The sequence below is a fragment of the Filicampus tigris genome, chromosome 14 (genome assembly GCF_054856515.1).
Source record: "Filicampus tigris isolate MCC_2025a chromosome 14, RoL_Ftig_1.0, whole genome shotgun sequence".
NCBI lineage: Eukaryota > Metazoa > Chordata > Actinopteri > Syngnathiformes > Syngnathidae > Filicampus > Filicampus tigris.
Window position 1 is genome coordinate 15,207,102 of NC_141230.1, and position 23,309 is coordinate 15,230,410.

General features: G+C 39.7%; 1 protein-coding gene across 12 annotated transcripts in view; it reads right to left on the minus strand.

Moving 5' to 3' along the window:
* stxbp5l (syntaxin binding protein 5L) overlaps positions 1 to 23,309 on the minus strand; it is a 93,052-nt gene that overhangs the window by 26,750 nt on the left and 42,993 nt on the right. For all 12 annotated transcript variants that reach the window (XM_086052474.1, XM_086052485.1, XM_086052483.1 and 9 more), the window contains 15 exons: positions 22,137 to 22,237; positions 17,952 to 18,086; positions 14,858 to 14,921; positions 12,901 to 12,984; positions 11,852 to 11,975; positions 10,204 to 10,279; positions 9,868 to 10,022; positions 9,671 to 9,743; positions 9,327 to 9,474; positions 8,916 to 8,983; positions 8,116 to 8,156; positions 6,428 to 6,642; positions 5,234 to 5,415; positions 4,807 to 4,932; positions 1,934 to 2,085 (listed from right to left, as the gene is read on the minus strand). In XM_086052474.1, the coding sequence (XP_085908600.1) occupies positions 1,934 to 2,085; positions 4,807 to 4,932; positions 5,234 to 5,415; positions 6,428 to 6,642; positions 8,116 to 8,156; positions 8,916 to 8,983; positions 9,327 to 9,474; positions 9,671 to 9,743; positions 9,868 to 10,022; positions 10,204 to 10,279; positions 11,852 to 11,975; positions 12,901 to 12,984; positions 14,858 to 14,921; positions 17,952 to 18,086; positions 22,137 to 22,237 (1,744 nt within the window). The remainder of the gene's footprint in view (positions 1 to 1,933; positions 2,086 to 4,806; positions 4,933 to 5,233; positions 5,416 to 6,427; positions 6,643 to 8,115; positions 8,157 to 8,915; positions 8,984 to 9,326; positions 9,475 to 9,670; positions 9,744 to 9,867; positions 10,023 to 10,203; positions 10,280 to 11,851; positions 11,976 to 12,900; positions 12,985 to 14,857; positions 14,922 to 17,951; positions 18,087 to 22,136; positions 22,238 to 23,309) is intronic.

Below are 23,309 nucleotides of genomic sequence, written 5' to 3' on the forward strand. Positions count from 1 at the left end.
AATGATAGAAATCAAGAGTGCGGAGGGGAATAATGGAGGGGGAAAAAAAGGGGAAAGAGAAAAGAACACACGGTCTTAGAGTGTAAAAGAAAGTGAAATCAAGTAGCAACTGAGTAGCAGAAACACTAAGGTAATGTTAAAAGGAAGTAAATAAACGTATAAATAAATGATAAGAGTACCATTAGCGACAAGCTGCATCAGAACGTTGCCATTGCTGCATCACCTAACTTTTGTGTGGTTGCTTGAATGTCGGGAGAAGCACAGAAAACTTGCTAACAGAGTTTAAATGTGTCATTTGGTGTCGCCCGGGCCTGTTGTTCAGCATTGTATTCTGTTAAATCTCGCACCACCTGCGGTGCGCGAAAAGGCCACATTGGCTGTGGGTTTTTTTTTTTCCTTCCAAATTGATCTTGTAAAGCCAACACAGAGACCTTTATAAAGCGTAACGACGGTAGGAGCCCATAATAGCTCTTACGCAACAGCCAGTGAAAAGAGTTACCTCTGCAACTCAAAAGTAACCCTCCATCCACCTGGTCGGTGCCTTTTTTACACAAACGGCGAATACTTTTAAAACATGCTGGCTACACTTGTGGGTATTATTCAATATAAAATCCTACCATTTTTTTAAAGCAGCATGGGTAGCCGATCTACAACATTGTAGAATGTTGTAGATAATGTATTCAGAGATAGAGAGGACATCTTGACAGCTCATTAGTGTGGAAAAAGACTCTTTTGACAGTGAAGATCAGTTTCAAGGAGAAGGGAGGCGCAGGTCAGGCGGGACGACAAGACCTCTACAGGATGCCTTTTGACTAAAGGCTTCAGTTCAAGCAGTACTAAAATATAGACAGGACACAACTGAAAGGAAAACATGCATGATAATGCAACTCAGACTGACACACATATCCTGTTAACATGCACTTCATATCAGAGTGCAGATGTGCGACAGGCATTTTCATGTGGATGGATTTTTTTTGTTTATCTTTGTAATAAATTGTGTGAGAGAAAGTAAGAGAGAAGGAGAGAAAAGGGTCGGTTTTCACATAATGTTTTTTGGACTAACTCTGGTATTGATGGTCATTGTTGGTTCCTTTATTTGGCAGAATGATCAAGATTAAGTACCGAGTTTTTTTCTTTTTTTAATTTTTTTTTACATCTTTTTACATTTAGTAGAATAACCACAAGTTCAAAATACAATTTAATGAAAGTCCCGTAAAAAGTAAGAGTTACAGTATCTGAAAATGCGCCTGTACAATATGCACATCTCACTCTAAAAAAGAATAAATAAATCATACAGTACTCAAACATAAGGTACAGTTTAGTTTAATATGAATATAATACATTTCATAGTGCGGGAAATTAATCCACACTGATTCATCATCGGTCTGAAAGAAATTCTGCGACATTGTCACGCTAATGTTCAGAATTTAAAAAAAAAAAAAAGTTCAATCAGAGCGTGAAATTGTATTTCAATATAAAAAAACAGCATCAAATACCTCAGTTGGTTATATTTAAACATTAATATTCAATAATCAATTAAATGTATATGAACGCTATCTTTTTTATCATTTGAACAGTCTACCTGGTCAAAAGTATTTATGCTAAGAGGCAACTTTTTAATTTGTCCACTGGTGTTGATTGATTAAGGCCTAAAAGGGAATGGTATTGATTACTTGAGGAATCTAATTAAACCACCTGCATTATTGATTACCCATGAAAGGTACCTGTGGATAGTCCAGTATAAACATAGATCAGCCTCAAACTATGCAAGCAGCTCCAGAGAAGACAGAGAAGGAGTGCAAGTGCACAAAGAGGAGGAAAGCCTACAGTACATACATCTTGAAGACTGTGTTGGTGTTCGGTGTGTGTTAGTTGGCTACATGCATATACAGATAAATGTATGCGTGTGTGTCTATATGTGTGTGTTCCCTACCTGAGGTGGACTGTCTGTTCCTACGGGGGGAGCGGGTAAGGCGTTGATAGGGATCGGCGGCTCCGTACAAATCCAGAGTGGACATGCACAACAGGATGGTTTTCTGCAAGTAGTCGACCACCGCAAGGCCATTGCAGTTCCCGAATGCCAAACTGGGGACGCAAAAACACAGAGGGAAGGCAAATACATACATAAGATTTATTTAAATCCAAGGTGCCAAACTCAAATCCCGGGGGCCAGATCCGGCCCGCGAAGGCAAGTCATGTTTGTCGACTTGACATGTTTCTTTGAAATTGTCTTCACTGTTAACACAACATATGGGTTCACCGTTGTAACGGCCCTCTGAGGGACCACCAATACTATGATGTGGCCAAATGAGTTCGACACCCATGATTTACACGGATAAGAGCTGGGCATACCGGCTATGACGGACGCCCATTTTGTAGGCGATAAACGATACTTAAAAAAAATAGTCGAACTAAGCACAGTCGGAAGCCCATTTTTTCCGTCCATGTAATCGTCTATTTCTTCCTCTATGAATGGATGGATTTGTTGGAACTATGTGAAGCACTTTGTGGGTCTTCTCTGTGAAAAGTTCTATACTTCTTGAATCAAATATTTTCTCACGATATAATAAAAGCAAGTTTGGGGGCAATGTTGGCATGTTCTCCCTGTGCTTGCATGGGTTTTCTTCAACTACTGCAGTTTCCTCAGACTTTCCAAAATCATGCTTTTTAGGCCCAAAGTTAGTTGAGATGGGCTCCAACTTACACATCACCCAAATGAGAAGGAATTTGATGGATGGATGTCTGGAGAGCTCAGTATTTCAGCTTCATTTTTTTTTTTTTTGCTGAATTCATTTTGACGTTACATTTTAAAATACTTCATATTATCGCAGATAATCTAGATTACAGTGGTGATGCAAATGTGTCTTCTGTAACATTGGGGCATTTTTATATATTATTTCAGAAATGAATGGCTCTGAATGACAAAATTCAGACATGCGGACAGTTGGCATGTCTGAAAGTGAACCATTTGGTGTCAATCAAATTTAGGATTGTTCAATCTTGGCAAACCTGTGCTCTGAGTGCCATTCTAGCAAAACTTGATTTCCCAAAAGCTCCATAGCCAATTGCTATCCCTTTGCTGAAGAACCAGTTTAGAATTAAAGTGATGGATCAACACTGATGGCCCCAAATACATGGAAAGCCTGCATAAGAAATGTGTTTTTGTTGTCGTTATGGGCATTCGCCCCTCCGAACATTTTATACTTCAATTGTGTTTGCTCTATTTCGTTGCTCCCTTGTTCCCTTTTCTCCATGACCCTTGCTGCCTCCAAACTGCATAAGACCTCTGCTTTCCTTCCTTAAACGAAACAGAAAAATGAGGAAGAGATGGACATCCCCAAAAGGTCAAAAAGCACAAGTTTGGAAATAGTTACATGGCGAGAGAAACATCCAGATATGGAACGAGCTCCCTTTGGAAGAGAGCACAGCACCTTGCCGTTTCTTCCTCTTTATGGTAAAAATATGCGCACGCAACTGCATGAGGGGTGTACATATGACAGAATTCCTGACAAAAGAATGTTATAGTTGTGTTACCAAATTCCTTGTTGGAGGCTATAACAACCAGAACAGTAGGAGTAAAAGACATCAAATAATGAGGTACAATACACTATTGACATCCTCCAACTCACTTTGCAGGCATGCCTCTCTAGAGAGCGGGAAGGAGACAAATATTATTATCTTCCATCACAAAACTCGTCTGAATGCTGGTTGAATCAGCATGCTGGCATTCACTCACCTTAAGCAGTTCTCTACTCTGTACTTTGCTTTTAGTTGGTGTGAAAGGCGTGCTGATTTCTCACAGTAATGTCTTCACAAAGAAAGCCAAGGGAATCACAGAAATGCAGAATGTTTTGCTCTACCACCAAAGCAGTCCAAAACAAAAGGCAGTTTGGTGTCCTTGCTTGTGCTGAAAAGTAGTCCTAATGTTTTCTTTTAAAATTGCCATATACATTTGATATATTCTTATTCTTTTTCTTCTTATTATTATTAGCCGATAAGTCAACCCAAACATTTTTTTTTCCAGAATATGTTTCATGCAGGCCCAGTTGAAACAAGGCATTCTGATAAATATATCAATCAAATGAACTAAATATTACACTACCAGTCAAAACTTGACAAGGTTAGGTTCTTTTGGTCTTTTCTAATATGGCAATGAGTCACAATGAATGAAAAATAAATCACTCGATTTGCACTGAAGGACTCCGAGTCAGGGAACATGTTCTCAGGATGAAATTTTGTGGAAAATTGAACTGATGTAAAAGTGACAGAACCTTTAATGAAGTGTGAGGGAGGCAGCCCCTTCAATTCCAAGATGATTTGCTAAATAGACTGTAGTTTCAACACAATAGCCTCGGAATATGGCACTGGAAGCCATACAACTATGAGAAGGGAAACAAAGGGAGCACTACTGTATAGTGCATGCCCATGTCTGTAAAGTGCTTGTTTGGCACAAAGAACCATATAGCACTTACGCAGCTGGTTAGTTACAGTGATTCCACAGTAAATTACACAATTAAAAAAAGAAAAACATCCAATCTGCCTCTGCCTGTAATCTGCTCCAGTTTTCCACCAGCTGCTTTGCTGTAAAAACAACACTAAACTATGGAAGCTCCATATACTTGCAATCCTCAGTAAGGTAGCCCTGCAATCTTCACAACTAAATGTAAAGTGGTACACTAAACACACTCAGCTCTGTCTTCCCTCTGTCATAGTAGTGTACTTTATAATAGTTGCTTACCCCCAAAAAGCAACATCGTTGCCTACGTTCCCTTGTGGTTCCTGACAAAAATACAGAGGGTGACTCACAGGCCATAAGCGGAGTTGATGTCCAGGCTTGAGATCTGCTGTGGAGGTTCTCCGTCTATCCAAGGCAGCTGGATCACAAGCTCCGCCTGGTAGCCAGGAGGTACCCGCACCACCCGATCCTTTACCCTAAAAATAAACCAAAATGTTGAGAGTATTTACATAATCCGTTTCAACCCCAAGTCTTCACAATTTGGTGTTTCGTCGAGGCCATCACGGTTTAACCTGTAACACTACTGTGCAGGAACACAACAGCCGTGTCACATTGTCCTTGTTTTCGTCTCTTGTCAACTATTTCTAATTTAGTGCCATTACTTAGGACATTTTACCATGAGGTCACGTATTCTTCATCTATTTGATATATCCTCCACACCCACAGATTCCGCTGGATTCATTTGGATGAATTTGATGGAACTCAGAAATCGCTTACTTAAGGCATGGGGTGCAGTCTTTGATAGACTCGGGTGTCCCGCCTCCAGGGCTCGCTGGGTGTTGGTGGTGCGGCTGAGGAGAGTGGGAGCCTGAGTGGGGCTCTGAGAAGCAGGGATTGTTTTCATTTTCCGATGGAGAGATGACGTCCTCCGGATCACATTGCAGTCGCACCTCGAGAGTCTGGGGAGGAGACAAATATTATTATCTTGCAATATGAGATCGCTTTTTTTGTTTTTTCATACACAATGGGCAGAAGGTTGGAACAGCGGTTAGCTAGCATTTCTGCCTCGCAGTCAGGACATCCAGGTTTGAATCTCCATATGTGACGTTCTTATATCCTCCCTTTAATTTAGCTTTCCGCATCCCATAAGAATGTGTTGAGTTAATTAACAAAAGTTGTACCAAGCTTTTTGACAAAAGTCAGGTTCCCGCTATAGTGGAAAATACGGATTGAAGCAACACATTTTTTGCTGTAAAATTTCATCAACATAAATTCAGCATTCAATCAATAAATCCTGAAATTCAAATGAGGTCAGACTGGCTGACAGTTCATGAAAACCTTGATGTTAATTACTTGAGTTTTGACATGGAGTACAATTATGCTACGTTCACACCAAACGCGAATGAAGGGTTCTGAGTCGCTTGACCGCAGGGAATTTGAATCTTGAATGCTGAAGCCGCTCATTCGCTCAGAGCGGAGAGGGGAGGGGCTTCGCTTGGTTGTAGACTACGGCAGCATTTTTCAACATCACAATCAAATGGCCGACACACTATGCTAATGCTAACAATATTGCTGTCTTGCTAAAGTTCAAGAATTGTAAAAAAAAAAAAAAAAAAGCCACTGAGAGAACAGGACGTTGTTTGGCTGCGTGTGACGTAGTATGCCCAATGCTGATTGGCTGCCGCGAGGCGGAATAGCAAAAAAGTTGATTTGTTTAATACGGGACGAATGGAGCGAATGGACGGATTTTCGGTGATTCGCTCCGCGTCCCACCGCTCCAAACGCATCATTCGCACTTCCCCGCGCATAACCGCCCCGCCCGCGCGAACTACATTGACTCCATTTCAAATGCGCCGCCGCATCATCCGCGTTTGGCATGAACGTAGTATTAGAAGCACTGAAAGTTTCCGTCTGTCAGCTGTGACAAACGCATGGACTCTTCTGTCTATTAAAACATCTCAAATCACTCACCACAATCTGAGTGTTGGCATCAAATTTGCTGAAGCGGTACAGGATGATGTGTGCCGAGATCCCAACGACACAAAAGATGCGACTTTGGGGACACCAGCTGACCATTTGCACCGCAAAAGGGTCATCGTCCACCAGTTCTGCAGCACGGCCCTCATTTTGTTTTGGTTTTTCAAACACCTTGGAGGTCTTCAGCTTGTATAACATCTGCAATGTAACTGATTGGAAAAATATTTATTTGTGTGGAAAACACAATTACAACAAAATGCAACACCTGTGCACTGTGTGATGAAAAGCAGCATCTTTAATTGCCAAGGAGAGTTTTCCCCAGGCTTACAGTTTCAGCTGGAACAACATATTAAGGTGTATGAGTTATCAAACAGCTCCAGACTACAGATAGTTGATGGTGGGTTCCTGGTATTGTCAAGATTTTTTTCTTTTTTTTATGTAATGCAAGAATATACGCATCAACAGATTTGCCTTTGGGTGACCTCTGTTATGTGGTAGTAGTTATGTATGTCGTCAACAAATATCCTCTCTATTTTAAACACAATAATGTCATGCAGCATTATGTCAGAATTAGAATATATAATTTATATGCTTCTGGCCTAGTGAATAGCTATTGCTCCAACCCATCTTGGAATATATTTTAAATTAGAAAAATCTCATAGCACACTGCCAGACAAAAATTTCACAAAAGAGTATACTGGATATTAAAAAAAGGTAATAATAATAATAATAATAATAATAATAATTTTAAAAAGATGATCTCGTCGCAATTTTCTTAGTCAATCTGGGTCTGTTTAGTTGACCACAAAGCTGTTATTGTGTTGTATGAATGGCAACAGGTGGATACACAGAATAATTCTACCTTCTGCCCTCTTGTGGAAGATCCGTTAATAATTCTGCCTATCTCTGTAAATTACTGGTATAGAAGGATGAACAACTCCCTAGAGAGCCCCAGAACAATGTTTTAATGCTTTTTTAAAAGGCTGTTTAGAACCAAGGCAGTTGTGTCAAATAAAAGCAAGTCATAAAAAAATGATGCATTGAATGTGTTGAATGTGAAAACAATAATATACTACAACCAATAGAGCAATCATGTAGAGTTATTGTTAAAAGAGAGGCAGCATACAGTACTCGGAGCAAATAAGAGAGCTTCAACCGATGTAACCGCGGCACAGCTACATTAGCCCGCTAAACTATAAATAAACAAACAAGCAGTGATTAGTTATGACTGAAAATATTCAGTAACTGTTTAGAATTGCTTTATATAAATAATCAACATAAAAAGCAACAGAAGAGTTGGTTTACTCGAAAAATCAACATATTTAGGTGAAAACTACAAACGCGAGTTAGCATGGTTAAGTGGGGAGAGTGCTAATAGAGAGAGGCTAACTCATAAGTAGCTCTTTAATTTGCTGGAGGTTTTTGAATGGAAATGACAATAGCATGACAGCAAATGCTACTTCTTTCTACAACGTTTAGTGTTTCTAACAGAATTCATATCCTTTGCAGTCAATATCCAAAAAGGTGTACCTTTTGAATAAAATGAAAATCAAACAAATTGTTTTGATCAACAGTGAACAGTATTAGAAATGTGTTTGGTCAAATCTGATGCTCATGCTTATAATGTGATAATAATTTGTAAACACACCAACTGACAAATTATAATGCAGTCTGTGACTTACTTGCAGATGCATCCCAAAACTTGATTGATCCATCTGCATGTCTGGATAAAAAAAGTACAACAACAATAAATAAATGGGAATAATTTAGATTGCACATAATGTTTCACTAGTTTAGGAAGATTCTTAATTATATACGAAGCGGGCCCTCTATCTTAAACATACTGAATGAAAGACACGGTCTGTCATTTTCTTGTGTTATTATAAGGAAACAAAAGTCCTTATCTACTATATGGCAAAACAACAACAAACAAACAGAACACTAAAATATGAGGTAAAACGTGACTGCAGGAGCCATGCAGCAGCAGAGACCATCTTGCGTGTTTGCTTCAGAATGGTTTAACATCCCTGCCAACCTCTCAGAGTGCGGCATAGCCCCACTCTGTGCTGTGCTCATTATGCTGGGCTTGGCAGAGTCCCAAATCTAAAATTATAAGGCCCACAAAACAGCAAATGCAAAACACTATCATCTTGGCCTCATATGGATTAATAGAACCCTCAAATGGAGAAACAACACAACAACATTTTCCTTAGTTGGGCTGGAACAGGATATCTATTGGAGTGGTATATGAGAACAAGTAAACAAAACAAAACAAAAACAGGTTTAGGGGATACACTCATCAGAAGTGATGCGTTTCCAAATTGCAATATTGTTTACTCTTTAAACATGCAGTGCAAAAAAAAAAAAAACAGAAAAATTGTTTTGTTGTGTTTGGGGGTGGGGGGGTTGAACAGATGTGATCACGGAACAAATTAAGCTCGTATCACAAGGCACGACAATAAATACAATATTTGTGACTTACCCAGTAATGATGATCTCTGGGTAGGTGTGCGAGCCTAACGTCCACATTCCCCCACTAACTGGCCATTCCTAACATGGTAAGAAACAAGTGTTTATTTTCCCCAAACTTGCAGTTTTTTTTTGTTTATTTCGGGGAGGGGGTGGGGGGGGGTATCGCTGGGCTAAAGAAAGTATATACATATACATCATTTACTTATGCAAATATGATTTGATAAATGTAAACATGAAAGAAGCCTAAGCATTGGATATTGTCATTTTTGGTAGCTCTTGAAGACTTCTTGTGCAAGATGTTTAAATACAGGTGCTTTGTCCTGGTCGCGATGTCCAACTATGATCATGGAATTCAAAGCATTTTGCACAATTATGCCAGATGAAGAAATGTCCTCATTAGAAAATGATATTCAAACTAAACCTTTTGACTGTAGCCAGTCTTCTTATGTTTAGCTCCTATGGAGTAAAGGATAGGGATGATGTCGGGAGGGCAGTCTGCAAAATAAGCTGTGCATGTAACTGGAGACTCGTGGACATCCATGGGGTAAGGGTTCTCAAAGACAGGGAAGCTGTGGAAGTCACAAACAGAAAAGACATTAATGGCTTAATACTCCTTTGTTCCGCCTTTATTGCACTCGTTATTTCTCTAATTAGTCTTGTCCCTCGGAGGGTTCCGAATGATATCGTCGCTTCTTCAAAGACATCAAGTAAGGATCGCACATGCATAATATCCAACTTTGCTAGAAAATGATGGGAAATACATACTTGCTCTGCGTTAGATCCACTACTATTAAATCCTTTTCTAAAAGCACCACCACCGCATAAGGATCCTGGACCTCTGTAAAATAGAAAGGAAATACTGTACAGCTCTTGTATGCATCGTGATGTCTTCATTCTGAAAATGAATTATAGTGCAACGTTTCAACCTTGACAGTTCCACTATAACTTTTGTTTGCACTCACCGTTATTGTAAGGAGTCTCGCAAAGCGTCATGAACTCAACAATAGGATAGTCCATCTCGAGCACTGTAATTGCCTTGCCGTGCATGATGGTTAACGTAGGCCGTCGTCCTGCCTTGTCGTATGAGAGCCCTCCAGAGAAGATGACAAAAGGCTCACTGTGGGGGAGAAAGCTAAAGTTCAAAGACTTTTTCTTGGTCTGCAAGAATCCTCAACTCCCTGATCCAGCTACTGGGCACATTTGACTGAAATGTTTCAAATGAAAACGCTTGGAGATGATCTTTACTTAACTACAGGATCATGGTGCTGAGTTTAGGGTAAAAAAACAAACAAACACACCTGTTCCTTGAGGTCTTATAATCCACCTTCAAAATCGGTTTACACGATTCCTTCCTCCCATCTTTTTGTATTTTACCTGAAGCACAGGAAACAACAAAGTAATGCACACTATTTCAAAATAGGACATATTCCTGGCTGCCTTATCAACCTGCCAAAATAATAAACGTAAATGTTGTCAGCTCAGTATTAATGTCATTTTATTGCTCTTATTATGCTACGTGTAATGCAATAATTTCAAATAAGGAATCCTTTCACAGGACGAGATAAAGGCACATGTTATTTTTGCGTCTAATATAGTCAGAAGTGTCAGCTTAGACCGCAATATTAATTTGCTGCCAATGGACAAGGTACTTTTTGTCACCTTGCTTATAGTGCAATGGTACAGATCTGATCAAGCAGAAGATAGAGGAGCTTAGTATTCACACTCTGTCCTTAAAGATTAGGCCAACCCAAAAATTGTATTTTCCAGAATACGTTCTATGCAGGCCCACTAGTTGAAACAAGGCAATATGATTAATATAAAATATGAGTTAAGCAGCAAAATACACCCGTTTTTGCCGTCTAAGGGGCTGCCATTTTGTGACATCTGTCGACTGAAAATGACACCACACACCCTCAGGGCTCAGATAACGACCGTGAACTGGGCGGCAGTGGTCTCCAGGAAGTCAGTTGCACAAAACATTACAAAGTCAATGTGAAGACATGAAGGCAAACCAACACAGCTGTGTTGACAGCTGACGTGCAGCGTCTAGTCAGAATTATTTATTTATTATTGGAGCGAGGGCAGACTGTTTGGAGGCCAAAAACATGATTCCTGTTTGTTTTGCCTTTATTACCTCTGCTAAGAAGAGTTCTATCGTCCTGGGTTCCTGTATGTCCCTCAGTCTGCTATTCGATTGTGTGAAACTTATACTTTGTATTTCTCAAATACACAGGCACAGATTTCACATTTAGTGAATAAATTGCGAATAAAAGTGAGATGGGATCATCATTTTATCACTTTTTGCATCTTAAAAATATGCCTTGGCTCAGTTAAGATTAAGTCAACTCAAACATATTTTTTTCAAGAATATATTATGTGTAGGTGCACTAGTTGAAACAAGGCATGCTGATTAATATTAGGTTTGAGTTAAGCAGCTAAATGCACCCGGTTTTAGCCATCTCAGGGGGCGGCCATTTTGTCACTTCTGTCGACTGAAAACGATATCACAACTGCTCAGGGCTCAGGTAACGACCAATCATGGCTATTCTGTTTTCTGAAGCTGTGCCACAATTGGCCGTGAACACAGCCCTGAGCAACTGTGATGTCATTTTCAGTTGACAGAAGTGACAAAATGGCCGCCCCATTGATAGGGCTAAAAACGGGTAGATTTTGCTGCTGAACTCATATTACACAAATGGCAATATTAATCAGAATGCCATAATTCAACTGGTGGGCCTGCATAGAACATATTCTTGAAAAAAATATATGTTTGGGTTGACTTCCACTTTCAGGTTGGGAAACACTGCACCAAATAAAATACAACACACTGTTATATTCGTGTCAGCAAAATTATTGTTCATCATTATTTCAAGGATGAAATGCTGCTATAATGCATCTGTAAAAGAAAACTAAAGCATCAGTGTGTAGCTCATCTTTGATTCTCACCATGTGGGAAAGTGACCTGGATGGGCTTAGAGGTGTTTCTGAGGTTCCACAAGGTCAGGCTGCCATCTGAGTGGCTGCACATGAACTGCTTTCCTTCATGATGCCAGCTGACTGAGTGGATGGCCTGCAACAACAGAAAAGGGATCTTTATGTGATACTGTAGTGTTTAATGAATTACATGACCAATAAAAAAAAGAAAAGGGTTTTTGTAACATACTGTATACGTGATGTGTTTTCAGAAAAGGCGTATGTCATAACTGACCGAAAAATGCATCATTTTATTCCTTATGGTCTGCTCTTTCCCCACATATCAAAAACACACTTTTCAATTTTAGAGACATAAATCTGTTTTTGTCAAAACGCATCACACATTACATATACCCAAAAAGCGGAAGTGAGCAAAACTGTGGCTAACGCTAATGCTAGTTCTGTTCAACTACGTGAGGAGAGCAGACCAGTGGAGAGGAGAAAACATAGCTAGCACTGCTAATAACATTGAGGATCCTCCAAGCTTATATACTGTAGGTCAGCGGTTTGGGAGCATTTTGGCTACCCTGTTGAGAAGAAAGATGGAAATCGCCATGTCAACAAGACTGAGAATATTCATAAGTGCTTAAAAAACTTCCCACAAGTCGTAGGCACCACATCGAAAATATCAATGCGCCTTCAAAGACATAATCACGAAATTAATGTTTGTGGCGAATGGAAGCAAACACAGGCACAGTTGCCTCTACAAATTGTATCTACAGTAGACGGCCACTATTCGCAGGTGATAGGGACGCGCATTGAGTAATGTGAATCGTGTAATGAAATTTAGTTCAGAAATCAGATAGCTATCAATCACATCTTAACTTTGGTGTATCATTGAAGCTGCATTACGGTTCATGATAAATATAATCAGATCCATATTTGACGTATATATTGTAAACTGCTGGGATATGTATCTCATTGGAAATGTTAAGAAGAATTCAAACTCTACTAACCCTTTGTTTATTTCAGAATGCATTTTAAACCAATTTGTTAATTATTTACGCATTGTTCAAACTTACCTCATCATAGTAGATTCTGAAATCAGCCTTTTTGGCCCTGAGGTCCCACTGTACTATTGTCCCGCTCTCGAACCCAACAAGAAGCTAGAGGGGATGAAAGATTTTCAATCAGGCACATAATGAAAACACTATGCACTTACTGAACATTTCATTGCATATGTAGTCAGCCAAACATTATTTTCAGAACCTCTTCTTCATAAAGCTTAGGCCGCATTACATATTCTTGTAAGATTTCTGCTGATGTCAAGTAAGATAGTCCATTTGCGCTGTGAAAGCAATAATGTAATTCAATTTCTACACAGCTCCACTTTCTGCCCGAGCTATTATCATGAGCACCAAGAAACAGACATCTGAGTTAAAGAAGAAAAACGGACGACGCTACACTAATGCATGCTTCTTATATTCACTGAAGCAAAAACTAAACTCGTTTGTAATTGTAAAAATGACAACGCTGTCAGAGTTTGTTTTTCTTTGTTAGCCGTTGTATCATATTCAGTACATGTTGTGTTGTGATTTCCATACCAAATGACGCAAAACCCAAACGCGAGTCTGTGTGTGTGCTTTCTGGTTCACGCACTATAGCTAAAATTGTGCTATGTAGGTAAAAAATAGGCACGCAGTTCCCACATGCAACGCTGGATCAAAGTCGAGCAGAGTTGACAAATTTCCATCAGCATAGACGGAAGCGGTTCTCGAGGAGGGTAGCTTTAAAGAAAGGGGCGGAACGTGTTCATACTGCTGAGAGGAAAGTCTTGTGACATCTCACACTGGAAGATCAAGAAGTTGAGAGAAGGTGGGAAAGAAAAAGGAGGAAGCCTCGAAGAAATTGTGCAGTCAGCAAATGTCGTCTGAGCTCTTTTAGTGCAGTCCTATAGGGGATGTTATTGATATGCAAATCCAGATGTCAGGGGTAACCCATAAAGTCTCCTTTAAATTACAAATTCGCCATAGGAATATTTTAATCTCTCTCAAATGATCTAATGGGATACGTTAAACCATGGAAATGAGCAATTAGAATATGTCATTTGAAGTTTTTTATAAGAATTGTGTTGTTCAAATCTAGTATGTAATTATATTCCGTATTAATATAGCTTTTGGCAGCAGAATAACCATTTATATTTCAATCAAAGTAAGTGCTGAAATAGTGAAATCTCGCACGCTTATCAGGCTGAGTAATCAAATCTCTGACTTAATATACAACACTTGATTGCCTGTAATTTCTTGATTAGAAAAACACATCCAACAGGTCTTTATACTAATTCAAAACTCCGTATTAGGACCCATTTTCAGAGAGCATTATGCAAAATTAAAATGAAAAAATGAGCTCGTAACATGATCTCCTGCAGTTTTTATTTTCTCAAATTGGAATTATCGTATCGGAAATATTTCCACCTTGCATTTTAACACCCTGGAAGATGAGTCGTTAAATCCGCTAAGATGCTTGAGCGCACACAAAAAGGGATCTTTTCTCAATAAGGTTCAAACGTTCTGTTCAAATCATTCTCGTCACACAAACACAAAAGCAAAAATTACGACTGTCTGCATCGCGGCCTAGAAAACAAAAATATTCCACTTCCCTTGAATGCGACATGCATGCAACACTTTGCCTGAAGTCGCTAAGAGCAACGGCAGCTGTGAGTGTGTGTCTTGTTTTTATGTCTCCGCAGCTTGTCAAGTCTGATTTTATCCAGCGGCTATGAAAACCACTGCGCCAATCAATGCGCTTGTTAATGACATCTTTTTCAGCCATCGCCACCTGACACTTTTCGTACCAAATTGTCTTTGGATTGACCCTAAAACAACCAAACTGAAAGGATATTATGTCTAAAGCCTCTCAAGAACAACTGTGTGTGCGCGTGCGTGCGTGCGATGGCAGGAGAAAAGTATGACCGCGTTATCGTGAGATCAATAGGGGAAAAAACAAAAAGGTGTTTCTTCATTTCATCTTCCTACTTACCTTGCCTTCATCTTTTGGGCTGTCACTCAGATGAACTACAGGTCCTGGATGAGTTTTAGTTGATCTGTAAAGAGAAAGATAAGGGGGTGACAGTGATAAGAAGCACACAAATAAGGTTGTATTTGCAATGCTCTATTCGTGTTTAATTCTTTTGTTCTGCACTTTTGGGAAAGACAAACATACTATCATTGAAGGGGAAGTCAACCAAAAGATATTTTTTCAAGAATACCTTCTGTGCAGGCCCACTAAATTGAAACACAGCATTCTGATTAATATTGCGTTTGTGGAATAAGAATTAATTCACCCGTTTTCGTCCATCTCCGGGGGCGGCCATTTTGTCACTTCTGTCAACTGAAAATGACATCACAGATGCTCAGGGCTCAGATAACGACCAATCATGGCTCAGCTTCAGAAAACAGGTGAGCCGAGATTGGTTGTCCAGAGATGGACAAAAACAGGTGGATTAATTCTTATTCCACAAACGCAATATTTATCAGAATGCCTTGTTTTAACTAGTGGGCCTGCATAGAACATATTCCTGAAAAAAATATGTTTGGGTTGACTTGCGCTTTAATATTCTCAATTACACGGGTTAAATATTTGCGAGACATTTTCAGTGACTGTTCCCCCACTGCCACAAGTTGGCGGCAAGGCACTTTTTTCTATTAGACAATGCTATGGCCTGATTCGCCGAACCTCCTCCCCTCACATCAACATAATTCCCGGGCCCCAAGATGCCACAAAATGATGCGGAAAAAAAAAAAAAATTATAATAAACTTGGCCTTGGCAAGAGCACACATTTCATAATTCCCAGACAATGGATTTGCTGGTGTGAAAAGGTTTACACCACAGTGACAGCTTTCACCCTTTGAAGGCCAGTATGCAAATTAGATGCTGACTGCAGTGCCCTGATTTCTTTCTTTTCTTTTTTTGTGACAAAACAAAACACACACAGACAGCAGGGAACTGAGAACTGTTCTCAACCTTTTTACAAACTGGAGGAACTGCGTCATAAAGACATTTTATGCATAATGGCTGTACATGCAAGAAAAAATGATCAGCCTATATGTAAGAATTTACTGCAATTGAATTGCTCTGTGCAGGTTACAATTTTTGCTGTACTAAAAGTGTTTAAGGCAGCCCCGAGTGTAAATGCTTTTAAATCCATCTTAAAAACTTTGCTTTTTTTCTCATACCTTTGATTAAGGTCCTCTAGACAATTTTGAATCTTTCTTTTTAAAAAAAATATTTTATAAATTTTAGAAACCCACTTTTATTCCTTTACTTTTAAATGTTTTTAAAGTTTTCTGCTAATGTGCTCAAATGTTGTAGTTTTGTTGGTTGCTTTTGTTTTCTCTACTTTGATTTTGAAATGTTGTTAACTGTTGTGTTTGTAAATGCTTGTAGGTGTTGTCTTTGCTTGTGTGAAGCACATTGAGTTGCCTTGTGTGTGAAATGTGCTATATAAATAAAACTGCCTTGCCTTGCCTTTAATGATTGATGCACCATAGAAACGCAGTCCACGGTTGTTCAACAAATCCGACTCGGTGCTACCTCCGGGTTAATTGTCATTGACTATGTGACACAGACTTTTACAATCTGTTTTGAACGCCGCAGTCTTGTTAGTGCCGCCTGTGAAGTCCTCTACAGTTCTCTCGGGGAAACTTAAACAATGACTGACTACGGAGCAAAAAAAAAAAAGTTGATGAAATCGTTGAGTTCTTATCTGAGTACGTCTGGCGGGGTTCGCAATCCATATTCAATTCAAACAATAGGACAACAGTGCTATATTAATTATTTTTGATTTTCGAACTACATTAACAATTGATGCCTCTTTTTTTTCCCGACAGGTGAGGCAGGAATGTAGACGATTATTACATATTTCAGATGGCAACCGCATTGTGACTACTGCTTGAATCGACGCAAGCTTCATTCAACATATTCTTACTGAGAACGCACAGAAGTTGTAAGTCGTCTTCTGTATTGACTCCCAAACGTAAAGTTGGCATCTGAGATCTTCCTTTGCAGAGAGTGTCTTCCCACACAGTCAGACACACGCAGTGTTATGACTGCTCACTGTCGTTTGGGATGTCACAAGAGAACAAGATGGCTCGGTGTGGAAGTGGCGAGTGACTGACATGGTAGCAGGGCGCTTGTCAGTGTAACACCAGAGAGTGTGACGTGGGTGGGTGGCATTTGGGAGGTTGGGGAAAACTGTTACCAGACGCACGAAAGCCACAGCGGTGTAACTGATGGGGATATAAGATGTCAATCTACATTGGCGGCAACAAAAACTACATCTGAACAAATGTACAAGACCTTTATTTGGCTTGAAGACTCTGTCATTACTTTTTATTACTGTCATTGCAGTCTTCAAAGCATGATTTCTCTTTTTGTAGAGCTCATGCGATGTAAATCATTCAAATCTAAGATCAAAGTTCAGTTATACTTTTTACTCTGTGTGTGTGTCTGTATGAAATGCAAATGGTGGTTAAGTCGTCCCTGACATTTGGGTTCGAAAATGTCAAGACTTCGGCATTTTACTCTATAAGACATTTGTGATAAATGTTGTCTTAATCACAGTGTGAGGGCACAGTGACCCTGACCTACAAATGAATTCCGGCATATCTCTCTGATGAATGCCTAATGGAGCAAAATGCTTTTTTTCTTTGATGATTAGACTGGCCAAGCACAAGTGCATCAGCAACAGCCTAGTTTGAACTCGCAGGATTATCCCTTCATCTGAAGTCAACCCCAAAAATGTCTTTACAATAATATGTTCTCGTCTAAACACAGCATTCTGATTAATATTGCGTTTGCACCCGCATTGCACCTTTTTTTTAAGCTGAGCCGTGATTGGTCGTTACCTGAGCCCTGAGCATTTTCAGTTGACAGAAAGTGAGAAAATGGCCGCTCCCGGAGATGGCTGAAATGTCATATTCCACAAATGCCATATCAATTAAAATGTGTTTGGACTAGTGGGGCTGATTAGAACATTTTATTGCCAAGAATATTTGGGGGTTGGACTACCCCTTTAAATGCACCCTCCACCAGTGACATAAACACATCTGATTCAGAGGTTTCATTACTCACAATTCGATGGCTTTGTTCCACATGATGACGTATCCAGACAAAATGAAGGACTCGATGTTGACGATGTGAGTGTTCCCGCGCTCCGTCCCCACATAAAGCCATTTACTCTGAAAGGGAAGGTGGCAAAATGTGATCCTGGAGAGCAAGAAAGAAAATGGGGAGAAAAAAAAGGTTAGAATATGCATACAAAATGGAGTGTCTGTGTGTGTGTGTGTGTGTGTGTGTGTATTGTGTTTATTTTTTTTTCACTTTGGCTTGAATCACACACTAGTGGCTTTGCATAAGCACCATACATTTGCAGTCTGGACGGAGAGGGGTGAAACATCTCCATCGAATGGAGTTATTCCGCAATCTCTTATTCAAAAGGGGGAAAACACCAAACACCAAAATCACCAAGTTGGCAACACTGGCTAGGATGGCTTTGTCGCAATGCCCTAACGCTGATCCTGTTGTCATGGTAACAAGAGCAGTACTTGACATTTGCATGTGGCAAAACAGCCCCCTAAAATGGCAAGATTTGGATCAGAGTATAGCAAGTTACAGGTTAAGACGTGTGAGAACTGTTTTGACCCATTAAGGATGGGAACGCATAACCGCGTTTCTACCATTAAAGCCAGGAGCGCTGTTTCGTGTTTCTCCCGTTAAAGCCGGGAGAGCGTATACGTCATTTTCTTTAGTTAATCCAATTCTCGGTCTCTTAGCCAATGAAATGCATCAGAATATACATGTGACTGTGTCGTGAGTTGTCGGAGGATAACCTGATTTTTTTTCGAGGTGTAACGGAGGCACGGTCGATCGTGGGAGCGATCACGGCAGTGATATAGATGACACGCTCACGGACTTTAAAGCCGTGAAACCATCCAAACGTGATGTATGGTTAAAATATATATTTGTGGACAATGACGATTTCAACGTCTTCGTAAGACAACACAGCATGGTAATTACCACTTTTTTTTTTTTTTTTTTTTTTTTAATTAAAAATAGTGCTTCACTTGCATCTTTGATTGAAACAGTAAAGATTAATAAATTCGGGCCTGTGTGAAAGCCACATGTCTAAGCTCTCCATTTTTTGGGGAATTATGTTTCTATCTGCTACAGGGGCTGAGATATTAATTATTTTGTAGGTGGCGAAAATGTCAGGTTTTCAAGGGTGACTCCAAAGACGACCGGAGGTTTTAGAGAGATGTCTCACGAGGGGCTTCAGGCTTTAATGGGTTGAATTGTGAAAAAAAAAAAATGCATAGTATGTCCCGTTAAAGTCATCCAAAGAACAACATGAGATGGTACATTATTGCATGTCTCCGTCTGGCTCTGAATTATTGCGCTTTTCTGGGAGATCATAAATGTGATGTTGCAATGTTTCTACACCACTCACTCTTGACTGCTCACAATCCCAATTGTGGGAGCTGGGGGGGTACTTGTGTGGTATCTTTGGATTGCCATAATAGGCTGTGATGAATTATCGTCATTACTGTACAGTCAACAACAAGTCTTTCTTCTCAATTTCAGCTCAATGTCGGCTTTTAGTCGCGTTCAGATATAATATGTCAGGCGTTTTCTACAGTACTTTTATATTGTTATCACCGGTCACACGTACATTGATAGTCACCAACGACAAATCTACACCAAACAGCAGCATGCCCGTCATGTAACGACCATATCATTAGAATGAGGTTTAATAACTGCCCTTATCCATGGCCGCCATCCCATGGCTCAATCACAGAATTCATGAGCCAACTCATCCTGAAATTTTCATTTAATACTTGGCAGGAATGCTTTTTTTCCCCCCTCGGCGTGCGGTGCCTATCATACGGGTATCATTGCCATTCACCCGTTTTTACGACCACGTATGCCTCTTCCTAATAAGAAAATTCTCAGCCACAGTAAGTACCGGTAGTGAATCAAAGAGTTATTCAGCACTGTTGCCAGGAAAAGAAACCTGAATGCTTTCCATTTAATGAATGTCCTGCATCACATACAGTATTCCCCTGATGTTACATAGTAAGGATAAACTCAAGTTGGCGAATAAGCGACCTTGATCACACAGACGGCACTGTTAGCCCCTAATTTTCCATTTGAACAACCGTGTGGACATATGCAAAGGTTTATTTTAATTGACTTACACGCCCATATCAGTTTCATCTAGCAACAAGTGGCTGTGCAAACCTATAACATCACCATGAAAAAGAATGTAATTCTGCCGTTCAATCGGGCTGCATCTACAAATGTAATTTCAGTTGGATAACAGTTTGATGACTCATGAATAATGTATAACGTGAAAGAAAAAAATGGGGCGGGGGGGGAGTGGCGGGGGGGTCATCCTTGACATGTACGGGCTTTCACCTCTTAAAAATCGATTCAGATGTAAACAAAAACCAAAAACAACAATCTGTCCATTGTGGCACCGTCTGAGAAGTCAACAGCTGAAGCATTGTACGCAACATAACTGCTTAATAAAGTGAAGAAAATACATGGAGGAAGATTATGACTTTTTTTTTTTTTTTTAATCCCGATTATTTTGGTAATAATTTAAATCAGGATTATTCAGACGATCGTTTGTTTTTTGGTACAAAACAAGAAAATATTCCAACCTAAAAAATATAAGGCCAAATAAACGATGTAAGTTAATTTTGGAGCAAACAAAATTCGTGATTGTATTGCGATTGCACAGCCCAGCACGAATGTGTCATCATTATGGAAAGAAAAACACAAATGTCCTTTCAATTGCGCACAGAAGCGTGTCCAAGGTTTCAATAATGTCCAATTATCTCATGATGTGAAATTACTCAGGAGTGACAGCCACAAGAAAGTGACTGACAGCGATCACAACACAATTGTCTCCGCTGTCTCCACTGATTCATGCATTATTCGGAGGGAGATTCTGAGCGGGGGTGTCTAAGGCGTTTGTTTCTGTAGGTTGTGCCTGGAGACACAGAGTTAAATAGTAAGTCACCACCTTTGAAGGATGACTCACGACGCTGCTTTTTCTCCCCCCCTTTTGTCTTTGAGCATGATTCACTGCTCGGCTGCTGAGACCTGCAGAGGCCTCCTACCACATCGTACCACAAGGCAGGTACAATGTTGTTCAGAGATCAAAACGTAATTGCAAACCTTCTCCTCTGTGTGTTTGTGTGGGCATATTCACAGCGCAGATTGGATGTGTATCTAAGATCCAGACATTTAGCTTTATTGTAACCCCTTCAGGTCTCACTCAGCTTCTCTGTGGCACTCTCTGGTCAAGGTTGATGAATGTTCACCCACTAAGCTATTTTCCATGTCACGGTTGCCAAGTGCTTGCTCATGGCGCACTGTCGAAGTAGCCATTCATCATCTGTGCCACTGATGCGGTCTCCGGGGTTGCGGGGAATGAGAGCCTATCTCCGCTGACATTGGGTGGGAGGCGGGGTCAACCTGGACAGCTCACTAGTTATTCACAGGTTACCTCGTCTCTCGCCCAATGTCAGAGAGGACAGGCCTCGCGTGGCTCAGGATGGGCGGAGTGGAAATGATGATGGGTAAATGGATGGCTGACCTGAAGCACTTTGTTAGCCTTAAAAAAAACAAAAACAAAAAAAACAAACATATACCTTTGTTCTGTTAGAAAAACAACCATGCCAATGTTCTGTTGCTGTTCAGCAGAAAACATAAGCTCTCAGTTTGAAAGATTATTCTTGAAGCAGATGTAGACTGAACTAAATAAATGAAAATGTTGCAAGCCTTCTTATTGCATCTATGAGGTATTCATACAAGGCTGAAAAGAAATGAGGAAAGTGGTGTGGTGAAATGTGTTTGTGGCACAGAGGACAGCTCCATTTTGAACCACCTGAGGTGTTTGAGCCATCAATTTTCTACTTAGGAGTTTACTGTTTTCTGAGCGGGGACCCTTTTTTCAAAAGCAGTATTGCTATATGAAAGCCATTGTTTGCCATTAAAGTTTGATGGCAGAAAAAAATGTGAATCTGCTGTTTCTCAGCATCCCACAGAGTTATTTTGTGGAAACAAAAAAAGATTCAACTCAAATGTTTTTTTGTTTTTTTTATATTGTAACATCATGTGAAATTTGATCAATTTTAAAGTCATTGCCAACAAGGTAATGTACATTTCCGTCCAATTGTCCTCATTATAATTGTGGGTTAGCTGGAGCCGATCACATCTTGTGTTGTGTGTCTAAGTAGAGGTGCGCACCTTTCTCTGTTGAACTTCAGTGAATGCAGGATTGCCGGTCGCCTCTGACGAAGATTCCACAAGTGTAACGTGTCATCTGCGCAGGCTGTGACTAACGCACCCTGTAAGGCAAAAAAACCAAAAAACTTCAGGAAAGAATAAAGTATAGAAGAATTCTGGAATATTTTCATTACTTCTGTGACGTAACACAATCACAAGACTTAAAAGGATGGTATTTATAAAAGGTATACAATGGTATATTTAATGATTTAGAAGCAGGGATGAATACAATCGTGCCTTGAGATACAAGAATAATATGTTCCGTGAACACGTTCATGTTCTAAATCATCTTTCACTACTGAAATAAATGGAAATACCTTCAATCTGTTCCAGCCTCCCTCAAAAACACAAACGTTTTTGTCATCGTTTTTTCATAACATAGCACTCTGTAATATTGTACTTCATAAAAACATGAATTAATAACACAATTAAATAGAATGTAAAGAATTTGTGCATCATGATTCATTCATTGCAGCTCCTTCAGGTGTGTGCGAGTTTCACTAAACTACTCTATCTGACTCGGTAATCTGCAGTAATATCCATCTTTTTTTACAGTGGAGAAAGAAAAATTGTCCGTCTCCCTGTGTTGCTGCACCTTATGTTAAAAAACTCAAAGTCATCTTATCTCAAATGTTTGCTCAGAAGTCAAAGCAAAGGAATTGCCAAATGCCTTGAATCTTGAAAAACTCGCAAGTCAAGTCACTCGTATCTTGAATGACCATTGTATATTTAAAATAGCATCAACCCATCCATCCATCACACTTGTTCAAGGTTGCAGGACAACAGAATCGAGAGATGTTAGTAAAACCAATAACTGTGGAACTAAAGCAAAAATTCATAACAATAACCTATGAAAAATGTAAGCTGCTTGACCCTTGTCCAAGGCATAACAGATTGTATTTACAGTGAAATTCCCACGGTGAACCTCTTCGAAGGCTCTTAAGATTGGAGCCCAAGGAAGAATTAGTATTAGATTAAAAATGTAATCTTGGTATTAAAAAGTGTAAAGCAGCTTTTTCCTCCATTTTATTAATTTTGGTTTTATATTATCTGCTCACAGGCCACAGGCCATCGCATTATTCACATGAATCATTTACATAATCTTCAACTCATTTTAAGAAAAAACATGTTTTT